This window comes from Oryza brachyantha, chromosome 9, assembly GCF_000231095.2.
Source record: "Oryza brachyantha chromosome 9, ObraRS2, whole genome shotgun sequence".
In the NCBI taxonomy this organism is placed as follows: domain Eukaryota; kingdom Viridiplantae; phylum Streptophyta; class Magnoliopsida; order Poales; family Poaceae; genus Oryza; species Oryza brachyantha.
Genome location: NC_023171.2, coordinates 9,499,403 through 9,515,759, shown reverse-complemented (window position 1 = coordinate 9,515,759; position 16,357 = coordinate 9,499,403). Strand labels below are relative to the sequence as shown.

Genomic DNA, 16,357 nt, shown 5'->3' with positions numbered 1-16,357 from the left:
GCATCTCTAACAGCTCATCTAAATTTGGTTATTTATATTTTAGTTTGGATAATTATCTAAAATAGTTTTATTCTTTATATATTTATGTGTTTCAACAAATCATCCATATTAGAGCATCCATATTCTAGTTTATTATATTTTATTGATACATGTAACTACCATGTATTTGTTTTATGTTTTATAGTAACCAAAGTGGGGACAAATGAGTTTTAGATGAAAGGAGTGTAGATGTTCTCTCAGTAGATGTTCTCTCCTAATATAGAGGATATCTAAAAATAAAATAAAGGATGTAATAGATGTTCTGTTAAAACACTATTTTTACTCTTCATCAATAGATGATGGGATAAAAGAGCTATTGGGATGCTCTTAGTTTCCAAAATTTTAGCGTTCATCCGTCACATTGAAATTTTGTCATATCTATAGAACATTAAATATATTTAAAAATAACTAATTATATAGTTTAAAAGAAATTTATGAATAACCTTTTGAGTCTAATTAATACCTGATTAGCCATAACTGCTACAATAATTCACATGTCCTAAGGCTGGATTAATTAGGTTTAAAAAATTTGTCAAGTGATTTTCTAGCACTCTATGTAATTAGTTTTTTAATTAATCGTTGAAGTATTCTTTTGACATTCGGTTAAATATTCAATGTGACACTCGATCAAAAGGTTTCACGAGTTAAACAAGGCCTAACTATACGCATTTAGATTTGTCATTTGACCGATGTATACAGGACTAAATATGTGGCAAATATATAAACATTGTACTGTAGTAGTGGTAAAAAATCGAGTGCTGGATGCAGGCGAGTCGGGCCAGCTCACCAGACGTCCTTAAATTTAGAGTTTTTTTCTTAGTTTTTTTACATTGAAGTATATTATTTTAACTTTGGCTTTTAGATCATTAAGAATAAGCATAAAAAATTATTCGCAACTTATTTTCTTTTACAAATATATTGCTTGGCTTTTACATAAAAGAAATCAAACATTCACCCCAACTTTACATAAAATAAAGAATTTTTATTGTTTTCACCCAAGTATATATATACAGTGTGCTCTAAGAAAATATTACTCCCTGTAGTTTTTAGTTTTTTAGTTGACGTCATTGACATTTAAATCTAGGTTTGACTCTTTGCATTATTCAACTTTTTTAATAAATATGCAAAATTATAAATCATCAAATATAAATATCTATTAAATAAAAATGAGTATTTGAGAATCTAGAAATATTTTGTTCGCATCATCTTTTCATGTGAAATGAGTAAATTTCTTAATCTGTAAAATGATGCATCACTGCTGAATACTTTTTTAATCGTTGAATGATATATGCACTCCCTAATAATAATGAACGGGAAACGTAACTTATGAAAATAGTAATTTCACTTTGTTAAAAATTATCATATATTTTTAAACTAAAAATATGTTATGTGATAAATATTTGTTAGGTATTATATGATTACTTAATATTTGATTTAAGTATAGTTTTATGTAATATAATAACACACAACACAATTTTGTTTTTAAACTCATAATTTTTTTTTGACTTTGGATTATGTGTTGTTTGAAATTGCATAGTTGTTTGGTTCATTTGATATATACAAACGTAAACAAATTTTTATTTATTACAAGAAGACAAAAGATTACATTGGATATAAAACATGATTTTATAAAGTAATTTTCATTAACTTTAGCTTTATAGAGTTTAGATTTTAAAATAAAGTATTTAATTAAAAATATCCTTACAATGTGTGAACTTGATCATGTAGTGATTCAAATAATATATCAATTTGTTGTTGCAATATTTGTAAAATTAGTGTATAAACTTGGCCTTGCAAGTCTAGAATTGTTGTCCAAACTTGAAAACTTATAATTGCAATCATATAATTAATTCTGCAAAAGCTACGATAGTCATTATTAACGGGGGTCGCTGCTATTTTATCAGAGTTTATTTAAATAATAATTAGATTAACAAATAATGGATAGTCAAACTTTGAATGTTTGATTTATATGATTGCATTTAAAAGAGTTTATGATATCTTATTTGCTTTACTCGATTGAATCGTAACATTAGCACATGTATATTATTAGTTTATAGAAGTGGCTAGAAGGGGTAATTAGTGGCATGTTTCTAATTCTAAAAAGATACCCTGACATTGTTGCGAATAATAGAATTGTAACTATATTTTTCTAAACCAGCAAATCTGTATTGACTCGAATCGGATTAACCAGTATTTTTCGGGGGAACCCACAAGGCCTTAGCCGCATGTTGTGCGGGCTGGGCCACCAGTTAGATGGGTCGATCCAGCTCACCTTCATGGTCGCTGGTTTGCAGCTGTGGCGAGACTTGCCAGCAGTGATGATGAGTGATCAAATCGCTAGTGGACCTTGATTCTAATTCTGTGTGAATTATGATTTCTGAATTTCTGATGGGATTGAGAAGCCTGAGAGCAAGATGGAATGGACCACGAGAAATGGCCTATATTTGCGTAATACATGCTTATAAAAATATTGCGTGAAAAAAAAAAGTTCACCGGGCTGGTTGAAGAAAAAAAAACTGAAAAAAAACTACTTATGCATCATCTAGATATTTTATCTCCGGCCCAATCATCCAAGAAAATACTTTTGTGACGAATAAATGTACATGGAAGCTTCAGCAATGATCAAATTTCACTATGGACATGGAAAATAGCTTTAAGAATATCCAACGAGAATCCTCATTAGTGGACCATTAGTAGACTAAACATGTGGTTTGGATAAGACCACAATAATGATATGCATTTTCTGCATTAGCGGATATGCATGATCAGGTTATTGCCCTCTACTGTATTACTACTATATTTGCTAGACTGGTCCATTTTTAGGCATTGCTACCACACCACATCCTCAAACGTGCTCATAACGCACGCCTCGGTTTACTTGAACAACGCATACAACTTTCCAATAACCAGCTTTGTCACCAGCCTATTCCCTTATATATATGTGCTTAGAGTCGTATAGACCAGAATTTGGTCTGAAAATTTTATGTGCAGCTATACCCTGTCACTCCTGACCTAACTCTCTTTGTAAAGCCTAAGGAGAGAGGTGTCAAAGCTATTAGATTTTTTTTTCAACCGGCCTTTCTGCTACTCATTTACACTGAGACTAATTTTTGTACGCCTAAATGGAGCATTACAAATACATAAATATTTAAACTAATTACATAGTTTTGGAGGAAATCGTGAGATAAATCTTTTAAGCCTAATTAGTATATGATTAGTCATAAGTGCTACAGTAACCCGCATACGCTAATGACGGATTAATTAGGCTCAAAAGATTCGTCTCGAAGTTTTTTGATGGAATTTGTAATTTATTTTGTAATTAGACTACGTTTAATACTTTAAATATGTGTCCGTATATCTAATGTGATGTTTTTAAAAAACATTTTGCAAACTAAACGGGGCTGATGTTTCTTGTTAGAGGTGAATTGGCATGGGTGGCTTACTTTATGTTCTTCAGTGAGAACACCAGATTGAACAGAGATAGGAAAGGGAGAACATACATGAGCAAGACAAAACTTGGGACTAATTAACTCCATCGATTATCAGTGGTGAAAAATAAATTATGAGTAAAACTTTTATTTTTCGTTTATGCTTATAACCGAAGCTCACACTATATGATTAAATCAGATACTTCCAAAGAATCCTATAAATTCGCAATTAAATATTTCTGCACAATTGCACGCCTTTTTTGGACAAATCTTCACGTCTCTTATAGCTAAATCCCTAGATATTTACACGTGCATTACGATCCATGCATCCATAGGGAGTTGCTGCTACTCGTCGAAATCTTCAAATGTTGTGGACGAGAAGCCCAGCGACGAGGCGAACGTGGCCGTGGTCTCGCCGCCGATGTACCGCTTGAGCCGGTCCAGGTCGTCGGCGGCGTCCATCATGGTCGGGCGCACGGCCGCGCTCTCCTGGGTGCAGAGGATGCCGAGCTCCAGCAGCTCGCCGATGGCCACGTCGGACATCCTCTTGACCTCCGGCGTCTGGTCCCGGACCATGCGCGCCAGCGCCTGGTCGACCACCGCGTCGGCCCGGCCGTGGTGGTGGCTCTTGACCCACTTGTGCAAGCTCAGCCCGGCGTCGAACATGTCGTCCGTCGGCTTCTTCCTCGTCACCATCTCCAGCACCAGCACGCCGAAGCTGTACACGTCGCCTTTCGTCGTCGGGTTCGAGCCATAGCCGTACTCTTCCCGATCATCAGACAAGAATTGATCAGACCTCGCAAGGAGAGTGAATTTGTCACAAGAGAATTAGTGGATCTTGTGGTTACCTGGAGGGATGTATCCGATGGAGCCGCAGAGCATGTTGGCGGTGGAGGCGCCGACGTCGGCAGCGTTGGCGACGCCGCCGACGCTCATGACCAGGCGGGAGATGCCGAAGTCGGAGACGAGGGCGGTCATGTCGTCGTTGATGAGGACGTTGCTGGGCTTGAGGTCGCAATGGATGACCTTCACCGGCGAGTGGTGGTGCAGGTAGGCCATCCCCTCGGCGATGTCGCTGCAGATGTTGACGCGCTGCACCAGGCTCAGCTCGGCCGGCGGCCCGGCGTAGAGGCACCGCTCGAGGCTGCCGTTCGCCATGAACGGCAGCACCAGCGCCTTGAAGTCCGGCAGGCTGCACGCCGTGACGATCCGCATGAGGTTCCGGTGGCGTATGCGCTTCAGCACCTGGCACTCGCGGTTGAAGCTCTTGGTGGAGTTCCCGGACTGCAGCTGCAGCACCTTCACGGCGACCATGGTGCCGTCGCGCAGCGTGCCTCGGTACACCCGGCCGTAGCTGCCCGTGCCGACGAGCCGGTCCGGGCTGAACTCCTCCGTCGCCTCCACAAGCTCCCGGTACGTGATCCGCGGGAACTTGTACTTCATCACCGGCGACGAGCCGCCGCCGCCGCGTCGGCCCCTCCTGAACTCCTCCCGCACAACCGCCAGCCGCTCCCGGATTTTCCGGATGCTGACCGCGCAGAGGATGGTCAGCGCGAACGCCAGCACGGCGGCGCAGATGCACATGACGGCCAAGAACTTCCGGGACTGGTACCACCGGTGGTGCCTCCCGCACCGGCGCCGGACCACGGCGCCGCAGAGCCGTGGGTTGCCGAGGTACGACGTCGAGTTGAACCGCGTGAAGACGCCGGTGGTGGGCACGACGCCGGCGAAGTCGTTGTACGACAGGTTGAGGTAGGTGAGCGTGGTGCATTTGGTGAGGGTCGACGGGATCTCACCGGTGAGGGAGTTGTCGGAGACGTCGAGGCGCTCAATGCTCTGGAGGCCGTCGAGCGACGAAGGGAGGACGCCGGTGAGCGAGTTGTGCGACAAGTCGAGGACCTGCAGCTCGGCGCAGCCGCCGAGCTCCGGGAAGATCGTGCCGGTGAGATTGTTCCATGACAGGTCGACGACCTCCGCCTGCTGCAACATGCTGAGCCCCCTCGGTAGGCTGCCGGCGAGCAGGTTGTGCGAGAGGTTCAGCGACCTCTTGGCAATGCCGGCAACCACGTCAGGTATCTCGCCGGTCAAACGGTTGCCGGAGAGGTCGAGGCGGAGAATGCCGCCACACCGGCCGAGGCTCGCCGGTATCTCCCCGGACAGCTGGTTCCCACGCAGGGAGAGGTAGAGGAGCAGGGTCAGACTGCCGATGCTGCTCGGGATGTTCCCCGACAGCGCGTTGCTCGCCAGCTCCAGCTCGCCGAGGCTCGCGGCGTCGCCGATGCACGCCGGCACGGGGCCGGTGAGCCAGTTGTTGGACAGGTCGAGCTGCTGCAGCTTCTTCAGCCGGCAGATGGACTCCGGGATCGTCCCGTTGAGCAGGTTGCTCGACAGGTTCATCAGCGTGATGTTTATCACGTCGCCAATGTCGGCCGGGATAGGGCCCTCGATGGCGTTGAGCTCGAGGTTGAGGTGGGACATGTTCGGCGGCAGCAACCAGCCGAGGAGGCTCGGCAGCCGCCCGCGGATCTTCAACGACGCGGCCTCGATCTCCAGTATGCTCGAGCAGTTCGACACTGCCCTGAAGAACGGCTCCAGGTTGGTGTTGCCGTCGCCGCTCGTGAACCGGACGTTGTAGGACAAATGCAGGTACGTGAGGTTCTTCTTGCCGGAGATCATGGCGGTCGGCAGCTCGTCCTCGAGCGAGTTGTTCTCCACGTCCAGCAGGTAGAGGATAGTGCAGTTGGCAAGCCACCGGGGAAGCCTCCCGGTGAGCCTGTTGGAGTAGAGATTAAGGACGGCAAAAGTCTCGGCAAGGTTGGGCGAAGCGTCGCCGGGGATCTCGCCGGAGATGTTGTTGTCGCCGAGGTCGAACACGCCCATGTCCGTGCAGTTCGTAAAGATAGCGGCGGGGATAGTACCTGACAGGTTGTTCTTCTCGAGGCTGAGGTAGAACATCCGCGCCAGCTCGGTGAACGACGGCGGTATGCCGCCGACGAGATGGTTCTGGCCGAGGTTGAGGGCTTCCAGGACGCGGATGTTGGAGAGCTCGCCGGGGATTCGACCTGTGAGATTGTTGTTCGACAAGTCGAGACCCTTGAGCTGCGTAAGGTTGCCGAGGGATGGCGGTATGGCGCCGACGAGCTGGTTCTGGCTGAGGTTGAGGTCTGCAAGGTCGCGGATGTTGGAGAGCTCTGCCGGTATTTCACCCCGGAGAAAATTGCCGGACAGGTCGAGGTTGACGAGGCTCGTGAGGTTGCCGAACGACGCCGGGATGGCGTCGGAGAGTTGATTCGCGGACATGGAAAGATCCCGGAGCTGCGTGAGGTTGCCGACGAACGGCGGGATGGCGCCGGAGATGTGGTTGTCGGAGAGGTCGAGGTACCGGAGGTAGGACAGACGGCCGAGCGCCGGTGGGATGGCGCCGATGCTCATGTTGGTGAGCTTAAGGCTGACGACGTGCTGTCGCCTCCGGTCGCAGGCCACGCCGGTGAAGCCGCACACGTCGGCGTTGGACTCGTTCCAGTCAGCAAGCAGCCCCGGCGAGAGCATCGCGAAGCCGCTCTTCATGGCCAGCAGCGTGGCCTTCTCCTGCATCAGAGCCTGGAGCCGCCGCCGCCGCCGCCACCGCCCGGCGCTCGCCCCCGCCGGTCGGTGCTCATCCACCGCCGCAGCAGCAGCTGCGAGGAAGACAAGCGCAAGATGCAGGAGGAGGACGGCCGCGCGCCTCACGACCATGGGAGGAGGAGCCCTCGCCCTCTCCCGCAAAGCCATGTACTTAAGCCAGTGGTGGTGCGCTAGTGATGGACGTACTACTACTACTACCACCACCACCTCACTACTGCTATCTACGTAGCCCTAGCATACTAGCATCTAGAGAGAAACAACATCGATGAAGAAGCTCTTGTTCATGCACACTAGGAGAGAAGATCAGAGGAAGGCATTGAGGGTGAAGAGCTGCACAAAAAGATGGAGGAGAAGGTGGTGATACGATGTCAATGGCGAAGGGAAGGGAATGGAGGAGGAGGGGGTGTTCAGCGATGGCTATGATTGTGCTGCGCACGATGCGTGGTGGGGCTTTTTGGCGTTGGGTTGTGCATGATGAGTGGGCTGCCGGCCGGGGACGGGACGCGAGTCGCGCAAGGGGATCGGCCGAAAGGGACGGGGCTCGGCGCGCATTCACGGCGACGCGCGGTGGGCTCCGGGAGCCTGCGCGCGCGCGCGGCCGCAACGGCATTGTGGGAGAGGGAATGGCGCGCGAGAGCTTACCTGCAGCCTGCGGGTGGAACGTGTCATCTAAAAAATTATTAAAAATATGAAAAAGTTGATAAGATATATTAATATGAGTTATACCACTTCACAAACATGCAAGCTCAAATTCGACTTCTACATATTGTAACAAAAATAATTATGAATATACGTTTACTTAGTATCAGATTTTGTTTTTATATAATTTATAGAAGTTAAATTTAAACTTACTTATTTGTGGAGTGATATAAGTCATATTAATCTATCTTATCATTTTTTTTTTCATATTTTTAATGATAATTTAGATGACATGCAAGCACACAAATAAACATCCACAGGTGCGTTAAAAGCTATTTCCCATCTGTGGGTTTGTTTCGGTGTTTAAGATACCTGAGATTTGAATTTTTTCAATTTTTAATAGCTGTTTGGGTATATGAACATCTTAATTAACTAATGTAAAGTGAAAAGCTTATTTTAGCTAGAAAGATCGTATTACGATCGAACTTTTATATAGAAATTTTTTACTCAAAATATGCTTAAAATGCGTACCCATAAAAATCGATATTCCATAATCGAATAAGAACGCAGCCTTAATCTTGGGGCAGACCGCACCTTCGCGCGCCCACACTTCGGCAGTGCGTCAAGCCGGCTTCGGTGTTTGCCGTGCCAATTGCCAAGCAGCCTGCAGGAATTAGACAATTAGTTTTGTGCTGCCTCCATCAATGCACTCTAGCTTCTTAACTGGGATTGCACTAGTGATTAATATGATAAGAAAATATTGGAGATCTTAACTCTTATACCCATATGCATAAATTCACTTGTGATCAACACTTCAACTGCCAGATAGAGCTAATCCATAATCGATTTTAGATCAATAAGATTTCCTTTTATAAACTGTCTACGCTAGGATAATCGAGTCATGGCTGGCCTAGATAGTTTGAGCCTAAACCAAACCATAAAAAATCATAAAAAAGCAGTGAAAATTCAGAAGTAACTTTTCCCTCCCACGAAGGAGGCAAAAGGAGGACCGAATTATAGCTCGTTGGCGTTACGTATCTCAAACCATTATCTCTCTACCCTCTTTTTTCTTACTTCTCAATTCCATTTTTAGGGGTTTATCAGTTCATTTTTTTTTCTCAGGCAGCATTCATGTAATATATTGCATGCGTGTCAACAACTTAGGAGCACAAATAGACATACCCCTGGGTCACACATAAGCTGGCTTCAACCAACTGAACTATCAGGGGATCATCATTTATCTGTGCCTATTGGCATCAAGACCCAACTTCGCAGGGTATGTCTATGGGGCCCATCCATCATGCCAAACATGCACACTCATCCCTATGTCCAGCAAAGACTTTCATCTTTCAAAAGGTTCACATATGATTCACTATCAGATTTTCAACGGTTTGGCCCATGATGTAACTTGCAATTCTAGATTTTTCAGGAGTATAAATTTCAGCCTACTACGAGAGTGACCTTTGCTGCTACGCACGAGCGGTGGGCCAAAGGTTAACCTATGACACTCCCCTTTTTTTAACACCTAGGTGATCAAGAAAATGTCAAAGAATGATTAGCACACTTTGATATGCAGGAATGTGTAGCTAGAAAGATCTGCCTACATGTCTAAGACAGTTATTAAATGATTTGTTAGGTACATCACGACAGCCCTTTTAACCAAATCTAGTGGGGCACTCCTGAGAGTTGAGAGTGTTTCATTTACCCCTTTTGAGTTCCTAACCAAAAGAAAAATGTTAAATTTGCACATTTCTGGCACTATTCCATGATCAAAGATATGGCGGTTGTGAAGAAGATTGTGCATGCTATTTATATTGAGAGTTGCATGCTGCTCCCATGAGCTTATACAAAGAGAAAACACATGCCAGTATGCCACTATCTTTCCAGAGTAGCTACTTCATAGCCTTATCGGTGACCTACAAGATAAATTAGCAAATCCTAGTTCTGACCTTTATAGTGGAAGTGATCCATATTCACAAGCGTGTGACTGTGTGAGTGGGCGTCCTTATGTGCTGTCAACCACTTCAGAACGAGAAAATTGCACCTTTTGTTCCCTGCCAAGAAATGTGATGACTTGGTAGGAGAAGAACCTACATAAGGGAAAAGAAACTCCTAAACAGTCCCATTGCATTATGATAATCACAAATATATCTACTGAATATTGAACAATGATCATAAAATTCCCCGCCGTCTAGTTGAAAAACAACTAAATTTGAGAAGCCGGTAACCTGAATTTCCTTGAAGGGTCCGACAAAGTAGCAGTTCCATGACTCCACGACAGAGACCAAAGCCCAGCAACGGCTCTGCGGTGAATAGGACGGCACTGGAAGCACACGTGAATCATGACCGCACTCTTCGATGACTTGGTAGGAGAAGAACCTACATAAGGGAAAAGAAACTCCTAAACAGTCCCATTGCATTATGATAATCACAAATATATCTACTGAATATTAAACAATGATCATAAAATTTCCCGTCGTCTAGTTGAAAAACAACTAAATTTGAGAAGCCGGTAACCTGAATTTCCTTGAAGGGTCCAACAAAGTAGCAGTTCCATGACTCCACGACAGAGACCAAAGCCCAGCAACGGCTCTGCGGTGAATAGGAGCACACGTGAATCCCCCCCCCCCCCCCACCCCAACACCAATGCGCGTAAAACAGGTAGCGCCACTGTGGCCGGCTCTGCTCGCGCATTTGCACGAGCAGGTGGCGAGCGTCCCAGGGTGGGCGCCCGCGCCCCGGCCGCCGGCATCTGCGGGCGGGAGGCTGAGGCGCGACAAAGCCTCATGGGGTTTGTGGTGGTCTGCCTTCAACCGCGCCGCGGCGTTGCGCCCGGCCCACGCTCGGCGGCGCAGCTACTCGTACCACCGGCACGGCGGCGAGCCGGGGACTCGCGCTCCTACCCGGCGACTCGGCGGCTAGACTCCAAGCCCATCCATAAAATGCTGTTTGGTGGGCTCCCAATCTACCTGAATGGGCCGAATTTTATTGGCTTATTGGGCCGAACAGTAACTCCTCTAAAGTCTGTTGGGCTGTGTGAGTTAGTTGGGCTTGTTTGCTCTCTCAAAAGTAAGTTGGGCCACTTTGTTAATCGAAAAAGGAATTGGGCTACGGTTTGCTTTAAGTTTTTAGAGAGAGAAAAGAAATAAGAATGGTTCAATTTTTTTATCATGTACATAAAAGAAACGAACGCATGCACATAAAAGATTGGATTATGGTCTTATCATGTAAAATCAAATAATTTCTTAAGCTAACTTATGGACTAATTTCTAGTTCTTTCTCACTTGTATATATACGTGTGTTTCGAATTTTATTTATTAAATAATTTATAGAATTAATTTCTCATTTTAAAAATTCAAAAATCTAACCTCCTATCGTCCTCCCGGGGGCGGAATACCTACGTGGCAGACGGCAGGTCGACCGGCACGGACGAGCGATAATAATGGGTGGCGATATTTTTCATTTAGGCCTGGCAAGGGGCAGACTACAAAATTATTGCACGAGCCTAATTTTTGATTGAATTGTGGTTTGATATATTATAACGTATGTAATTGTTTAATCATAAGTTATCTCAAGCTATCAGTTTTATTTTCTAAGAAAAGAATATCATAAGCTGATACTCTTTTAAAAGCATATCATGGTTATCCCCATGCATGAAAAGAAAACCATAGGGATGCATGCATGCCATCATGTGAAAGCTGGGTGCCTTAAACCAGCACGATCGATGATTACTCTTGTAATATATCCAAACAAAGTGTCAATGCTTTGACATGGTCTGGGTAAGACTGACAAAGAGATCAGCATCCAGGATAAGTTAAGAGATATGCACCCTCGTCTTTTAGTATTTGCTTATGCTTGTAAGCTAAAATTTTAATTTTTAGTTTTAAATTTATGGTTGATTTTGAGGTTTTTCTTATCAAAATTTATTGTGCAGTCAAAGCTTTTAAATCGCTATGAACATATTTATAAAAAATTATTCACTAATTATTTTCTATTTATAAATATATCGTTTAACTTAAAAAAAACCCAAAAGATGATCCTACGGTCAGGTACACAGTGTCATTCCATGCACGCGCTCGACCAAACTTTGATTAATTTTCTCTCATGAGAAATGCATGCATTCCTGGTGGCATCTGGCATATCTGATCGATCACATTTCGCCCAGTGACGATCAATCCGTTCACGCCATTGGCCACGACTTCAGGAAAGAGAGGAGACAAAAACAGAGAGAAAACAGAAGAAAAGACAAGAATGTACTACTATAGATCGTACATCAGCCACGCTGTGTCATCAAGGACGGACCGCGGCGATAATTATGGTTGCCGCCTCCTTAATTTAGATTGCCGTGTTGTTTCCTTTGCTGCTGTGCAGTACGTACTTATTAAGCATCAATGCGTTGTGTGTGCGTGTGGGTTTTATTTTTCTTTTTTCTAAAGGAGCACGGGGATAATCATAGTGCCGTGCACGTTGGTTCCGTTTAGATCACCGTATTTTCATTTATGCTTATAACCAAAATTTAAAATTTTTAATTTTAAATTTAGATTTTAGGGTTTTTTCTATCGTTGTTTATTTTCTAGCATTGGATTTTAGATTAGTATAAAACATATATGTATATATATATATACACACATATAAGTTTTATTTATAAATTATTTTTTATTTATAAATATATCGTTTGTTTTTCCATAAATAAGGTAAATAATCATCATGCTAATTTGTTCTCCATTCTCCATCCCAAAAGGTAATACTACTATCGAGTACTCGAGCAAACCCCGGCTTGTCTACTTGTGTACAGTGATCCCATGAAACACTACACGTGTGTAATAGGCCAAGCTCGTGGGTTTTTTTCATAACTCTATTTAATTCTTAAAAAAATTTAACTCAAAATTTTGTACAATTTTATTTTTTAACACGTTTTAAACCCAATCCTTAAATTTTGTAGGTAAAATGATTGGGTCTATTACACCCCTAGATGGGACGCAAAAGATCGGGCGCCTGTCCTCACCGTTCAATTTACACCTCATCCATCCATGATCTCCAATCTATGCATTGTTTTATTATTGATTTCAAAACCTATATATACATATGCATGGCTACATGCAAACAGGAAAATAGCATATATATGCATGTATACCTCCTGCTTTAGTAAAATTTTAAATTATGATTTCTTTAAATATATTTTTGATTTTTAATCCAATTGAAGTGTTATAGTTTGTTGTAATTAATGCTTTCCAACAAGATCTCACGTGACCACATTTCGGATCCCTAAAGGTTTATGTTTCATCCCATATGAAAAAAAAGTTCAATTATACACTGGAAAATTTTTCAGCTGTTAAATTATGGAAACACGGTTGCATACTCTAAAATAATTTTTTAAGGTATAGTATGAATAATCAAGTTCTATCTATTTAAAACAATATGCATTATCCATCAAAACAAGGAAAAATAAATATAATAGAAAAGTCATTGCAACATTTTAACTTAACACGAATGAACATCGAAAATATATTCAATGAAACATCAGCAAATTGCAAAGAGTAATATTTCAGATTTCGTTCTTACTCGTCCGTAGTGTGCATGCATAAAACCTCATCAAAAATATATAGTAGAACAGTCTAATCCAACCCAAAAGAACATCGAGTCATACCTATTGAAACATTAAAAAAAAACTTACTATAAGCCGCCGCAACATTTTAATTTAACACAAGGGGACAAAGGAAAAACATTGCCTAAACATCACAAAAATAATATCATTTCATATTTGTCTCTTCCTCTTTTCCATTGCCTATGAAACATCTATTGGAGCATCTTAATTCAATAAAAAACATATACTTTGTTTTCTTATAATATAATTATATAGTATCTTGTTATTACGAGTTAATTACCATACATAGAGTGGTCAAATCGGATCATAGGTCGGATAAGTAGTTAAGAAGAATATATTCTTTGAAGTTTACTAACAACTTAACTGCATAAATGCACGAGGTCGTTACAAGTACACGTATAAAAGGCTCTTGTTACCGTCTCTATCACTGTATGCTCGCTAACGTGGAATAGAGAATATTCATTGACGTGGAAGAGAGACGACAGGAGAGAGAAAAATGTATTTTGCATAGAGTGAGCAAATCATCGACGAGAAGTCAACCAGAAAATCTGCTTCGTACGTGTGCTGACTTTAATCAGAGATACCGACCAGATAGAATACAAACGAGGAATTAATTAGTTTATAATTATAAAGAGTCAGCTCGAGAGACTATCTTTTGTATGATAATTTTTTTTCTGCTGACGTGACTTAAGATAAAGCTCGTAATAGAGGCTACCATTTCACATGCCCTAAAAGATCCTAAAAGATGGTAGATGGTTGCATGCATGGTAAGCAAAAAGAGCCAAATAGCAGAGCTGTATGCACAGGTTGGTGGCGCGCACGAGAGATGTATTCTGAGCAGATCGCCCAGTTCTTTTAAGCAGCGTCGGACAATCGCTCAAATCATTATCGGACAATCGCTCAAATCATTATCGGTATATGTGTTGTTTGATTCCATGAAAGTGAAATCGGCTTTGTCGTTAATTTTAGAGCACGGCTAGAGCATGGCATCTCGTTGGATGGGATAATTAAAAAATAGGTATACAACAGTCCAGCGTCGGTGCATAAGACAGTTATTAGCAAAGTCATTTAACAATCCCGTCCGAATGGAATGCCGTTCTTCAGTCTTTCTGTTAATTTTAATCTTTTTGTTTCTGAGAACTTTATTGTATTTATTGTATAGTAAATCATTAGGTGATCATATGCTGGTCACATTAAAGCGTCGACGATACAAATATTTATACTTCTCATAATTCTCTAAAAAACAGCGGTGATAAATCTACCGTCCCAACTACTCCTTTTATCTATTTTGCAAATTACCGTCAGTTTATTAGAAGATAATCAAATCTAAGTTATATAATAGTTTTTTTATTTTACATTCTTTTATCCGTACTCCGTAGATTACTAAACTACGGGTATTCAGCCCGGTTGGGGGAAGTGGGCGAAAGTTTCAGCGATGGATAAAGCCGTCGCTCTGCGACAACGGGGGGCGCGCGCGCGGCGCGGTGCTGGTCGTCTCGTCGACCCGGTGCCCGCGGCGAGCGATGATCTGATCGGGGAGAAGTGCGGCGGCGCGGCGGGGCGGGGCAGCATGTGCGCGCGCACAGATGGAGGCGGTGGCCCTCCGGGGAAACGGGGCGGTTGGCGACGGCGGGCGGACGGACGTGGCCGCCACGATGGGGCCCTCCCTGCCGGGCCCGCGGCCTAACCGCCTCGCTGTTATGGAGGCACGTACCAATGTGGCCTGATTGGAGCAACGGCCGGGGGCCGGCCACGTGTGTCTGCTTACTGTTCTTCAGTTAGAAACATCAAAACATGCATGTGGTGGTATAAATTATAAAACTAATCATTCTTGGCAGTGATATTGTATATATTTATAGGTGTTCCGTCGTTCTCTAATGGCAGGAGAATTAATTAAATCATTTATTTTTTCAATTCTATTTATATTATCATGTTAACTCTTTTTTATAAACCATAGAACTATAAATTAGCGGTCAAAATTCTTATACCGTTGATAATGGAGTGCTAATAGTGAAGAGCACGTAGACTCCGTAATTAATCTCATACATTTAATTATCCAGTCTACAAGCCAGATGTCTTCGATAATATACTAATATCAGTGTGTGCGTACAGTATATGACTATAAAAGTTGACCAGCATAAGTATACGGTGTCTACAGGGGGTGTTTCCTTTTGATTTGGATTCTTCGTTGAACCCCCTGTTCCTAAAATGCGACCAGCCGCCTGGTTTACTGGCAGGCAATTGAGTGTGTCCCAGCGATGATAAAAGATTGAAAAGGTTATCGTGAAAGTAAGGCGTTTCTAGCTGGGATTAGGTCAACTAATGAAGCCTACCGGCATAATTGACTAGGCTTTGTTAAATCGTGTTAATTACTTTTGGTCCAAGGAGATGAGCTAATCCGGGAAGAACTTGCTTGCTTTCCTTTTCCTGTGTTATTGCTTCCGTTGAGCAAATCAGTTATGATGAATGAGGTCCCACATTTCTAGCTCCAACTACGAATCTATACAATACTATTCCGATTGTCCCTTAAAAGCATAAATGTTTAACATTTATTTATTATGGTTCAATTTACCATTAAAGTTATTTTAAGTATGACATGATTGCACAAGGTTGGGCAATTCTTATATGGTGGGCTGTAAACATAATCCTCATGATTTGACTGTGTTTATGTGAGAAAACCGTTTCAATGCTGTATAAACAGTTAAAAATCTAACACAGTGACTCTAATTTACTTGCTCATCTCTCCATTTAGGCTATATATATGTCTTATTAGTGTACATACGAATTTGAAAATGCTACACCATCTTATAACCTAATAAGTGGTTTTCAAGTGATTTGTGTTGCGTAACTTATTATTTGAATTTGAAGTTCGGCATTTAACATTTCTATGTGATTATATTGCAAGGATATCATTTTGTTTTGCTGGCGTATATTTTCTGTATCAATGAGTGATGATAAATCTTATAGCATGTTTGGTATAGCTCCAAATCGGAAATAGATATACAGTAAGAAAAAAGTAACT

At 42.7% G+C, this 16,357-nt stretch overlaps 1 protein-coding gene and 1 long non-coding RNA gene across 2 annotated transcripts; both read right to left on the bottom strand.

Annotated features, from left to right (window-relative positions):
- Positions 1 to 3,703: 3,703 nt before the first annotated feature.
- On the bottom strand, positions 3,704 to 7,215 carry LOC102710903 (putative leucine-rich repeat receptor-like serine/threonine-protein kinase At2g24130). The gene is made up of 2 exons (XM_040527607.1): positions 4,316 to 7,215; positions 3,704 to 4,231 (listed from the first exon to the last, which is right to left on the bottom strand). The coding sequence occupies exons 1-2, from the start codon at positions 7,200 to 7,202 to the stop codon at positions 3,813 to 3,815; spliced, it is 3,306 nt and encodes a 1,101-aa protein (XP_040383541.1). The 5' UTR covers positions 7,203 to 7,215; the 3' UTR covers positions 3,704 to 3,812.
- A 1,022-nt stretch (positions 7,216 to 8,237) lies between these two features.
- On the bottom strand, positions 8,238 to 10,337 carry LOC121055398. The gene is made up of 4 exons (XR_005812526.1): positions 10,248 to 10,337; positions 9,959 to 10,109; positions 9,680 to 9,820; positions 8,238 to 8,394 (listed from the first exon to the last, which is right to left on the bottom strand). It is a non-coding gene; the product is annotated as an uncharacterized LOC121055398 (long non-coding RNA).
- Positions 10,338 to 16,357: the final 6,020 nt, after the last annotated feature.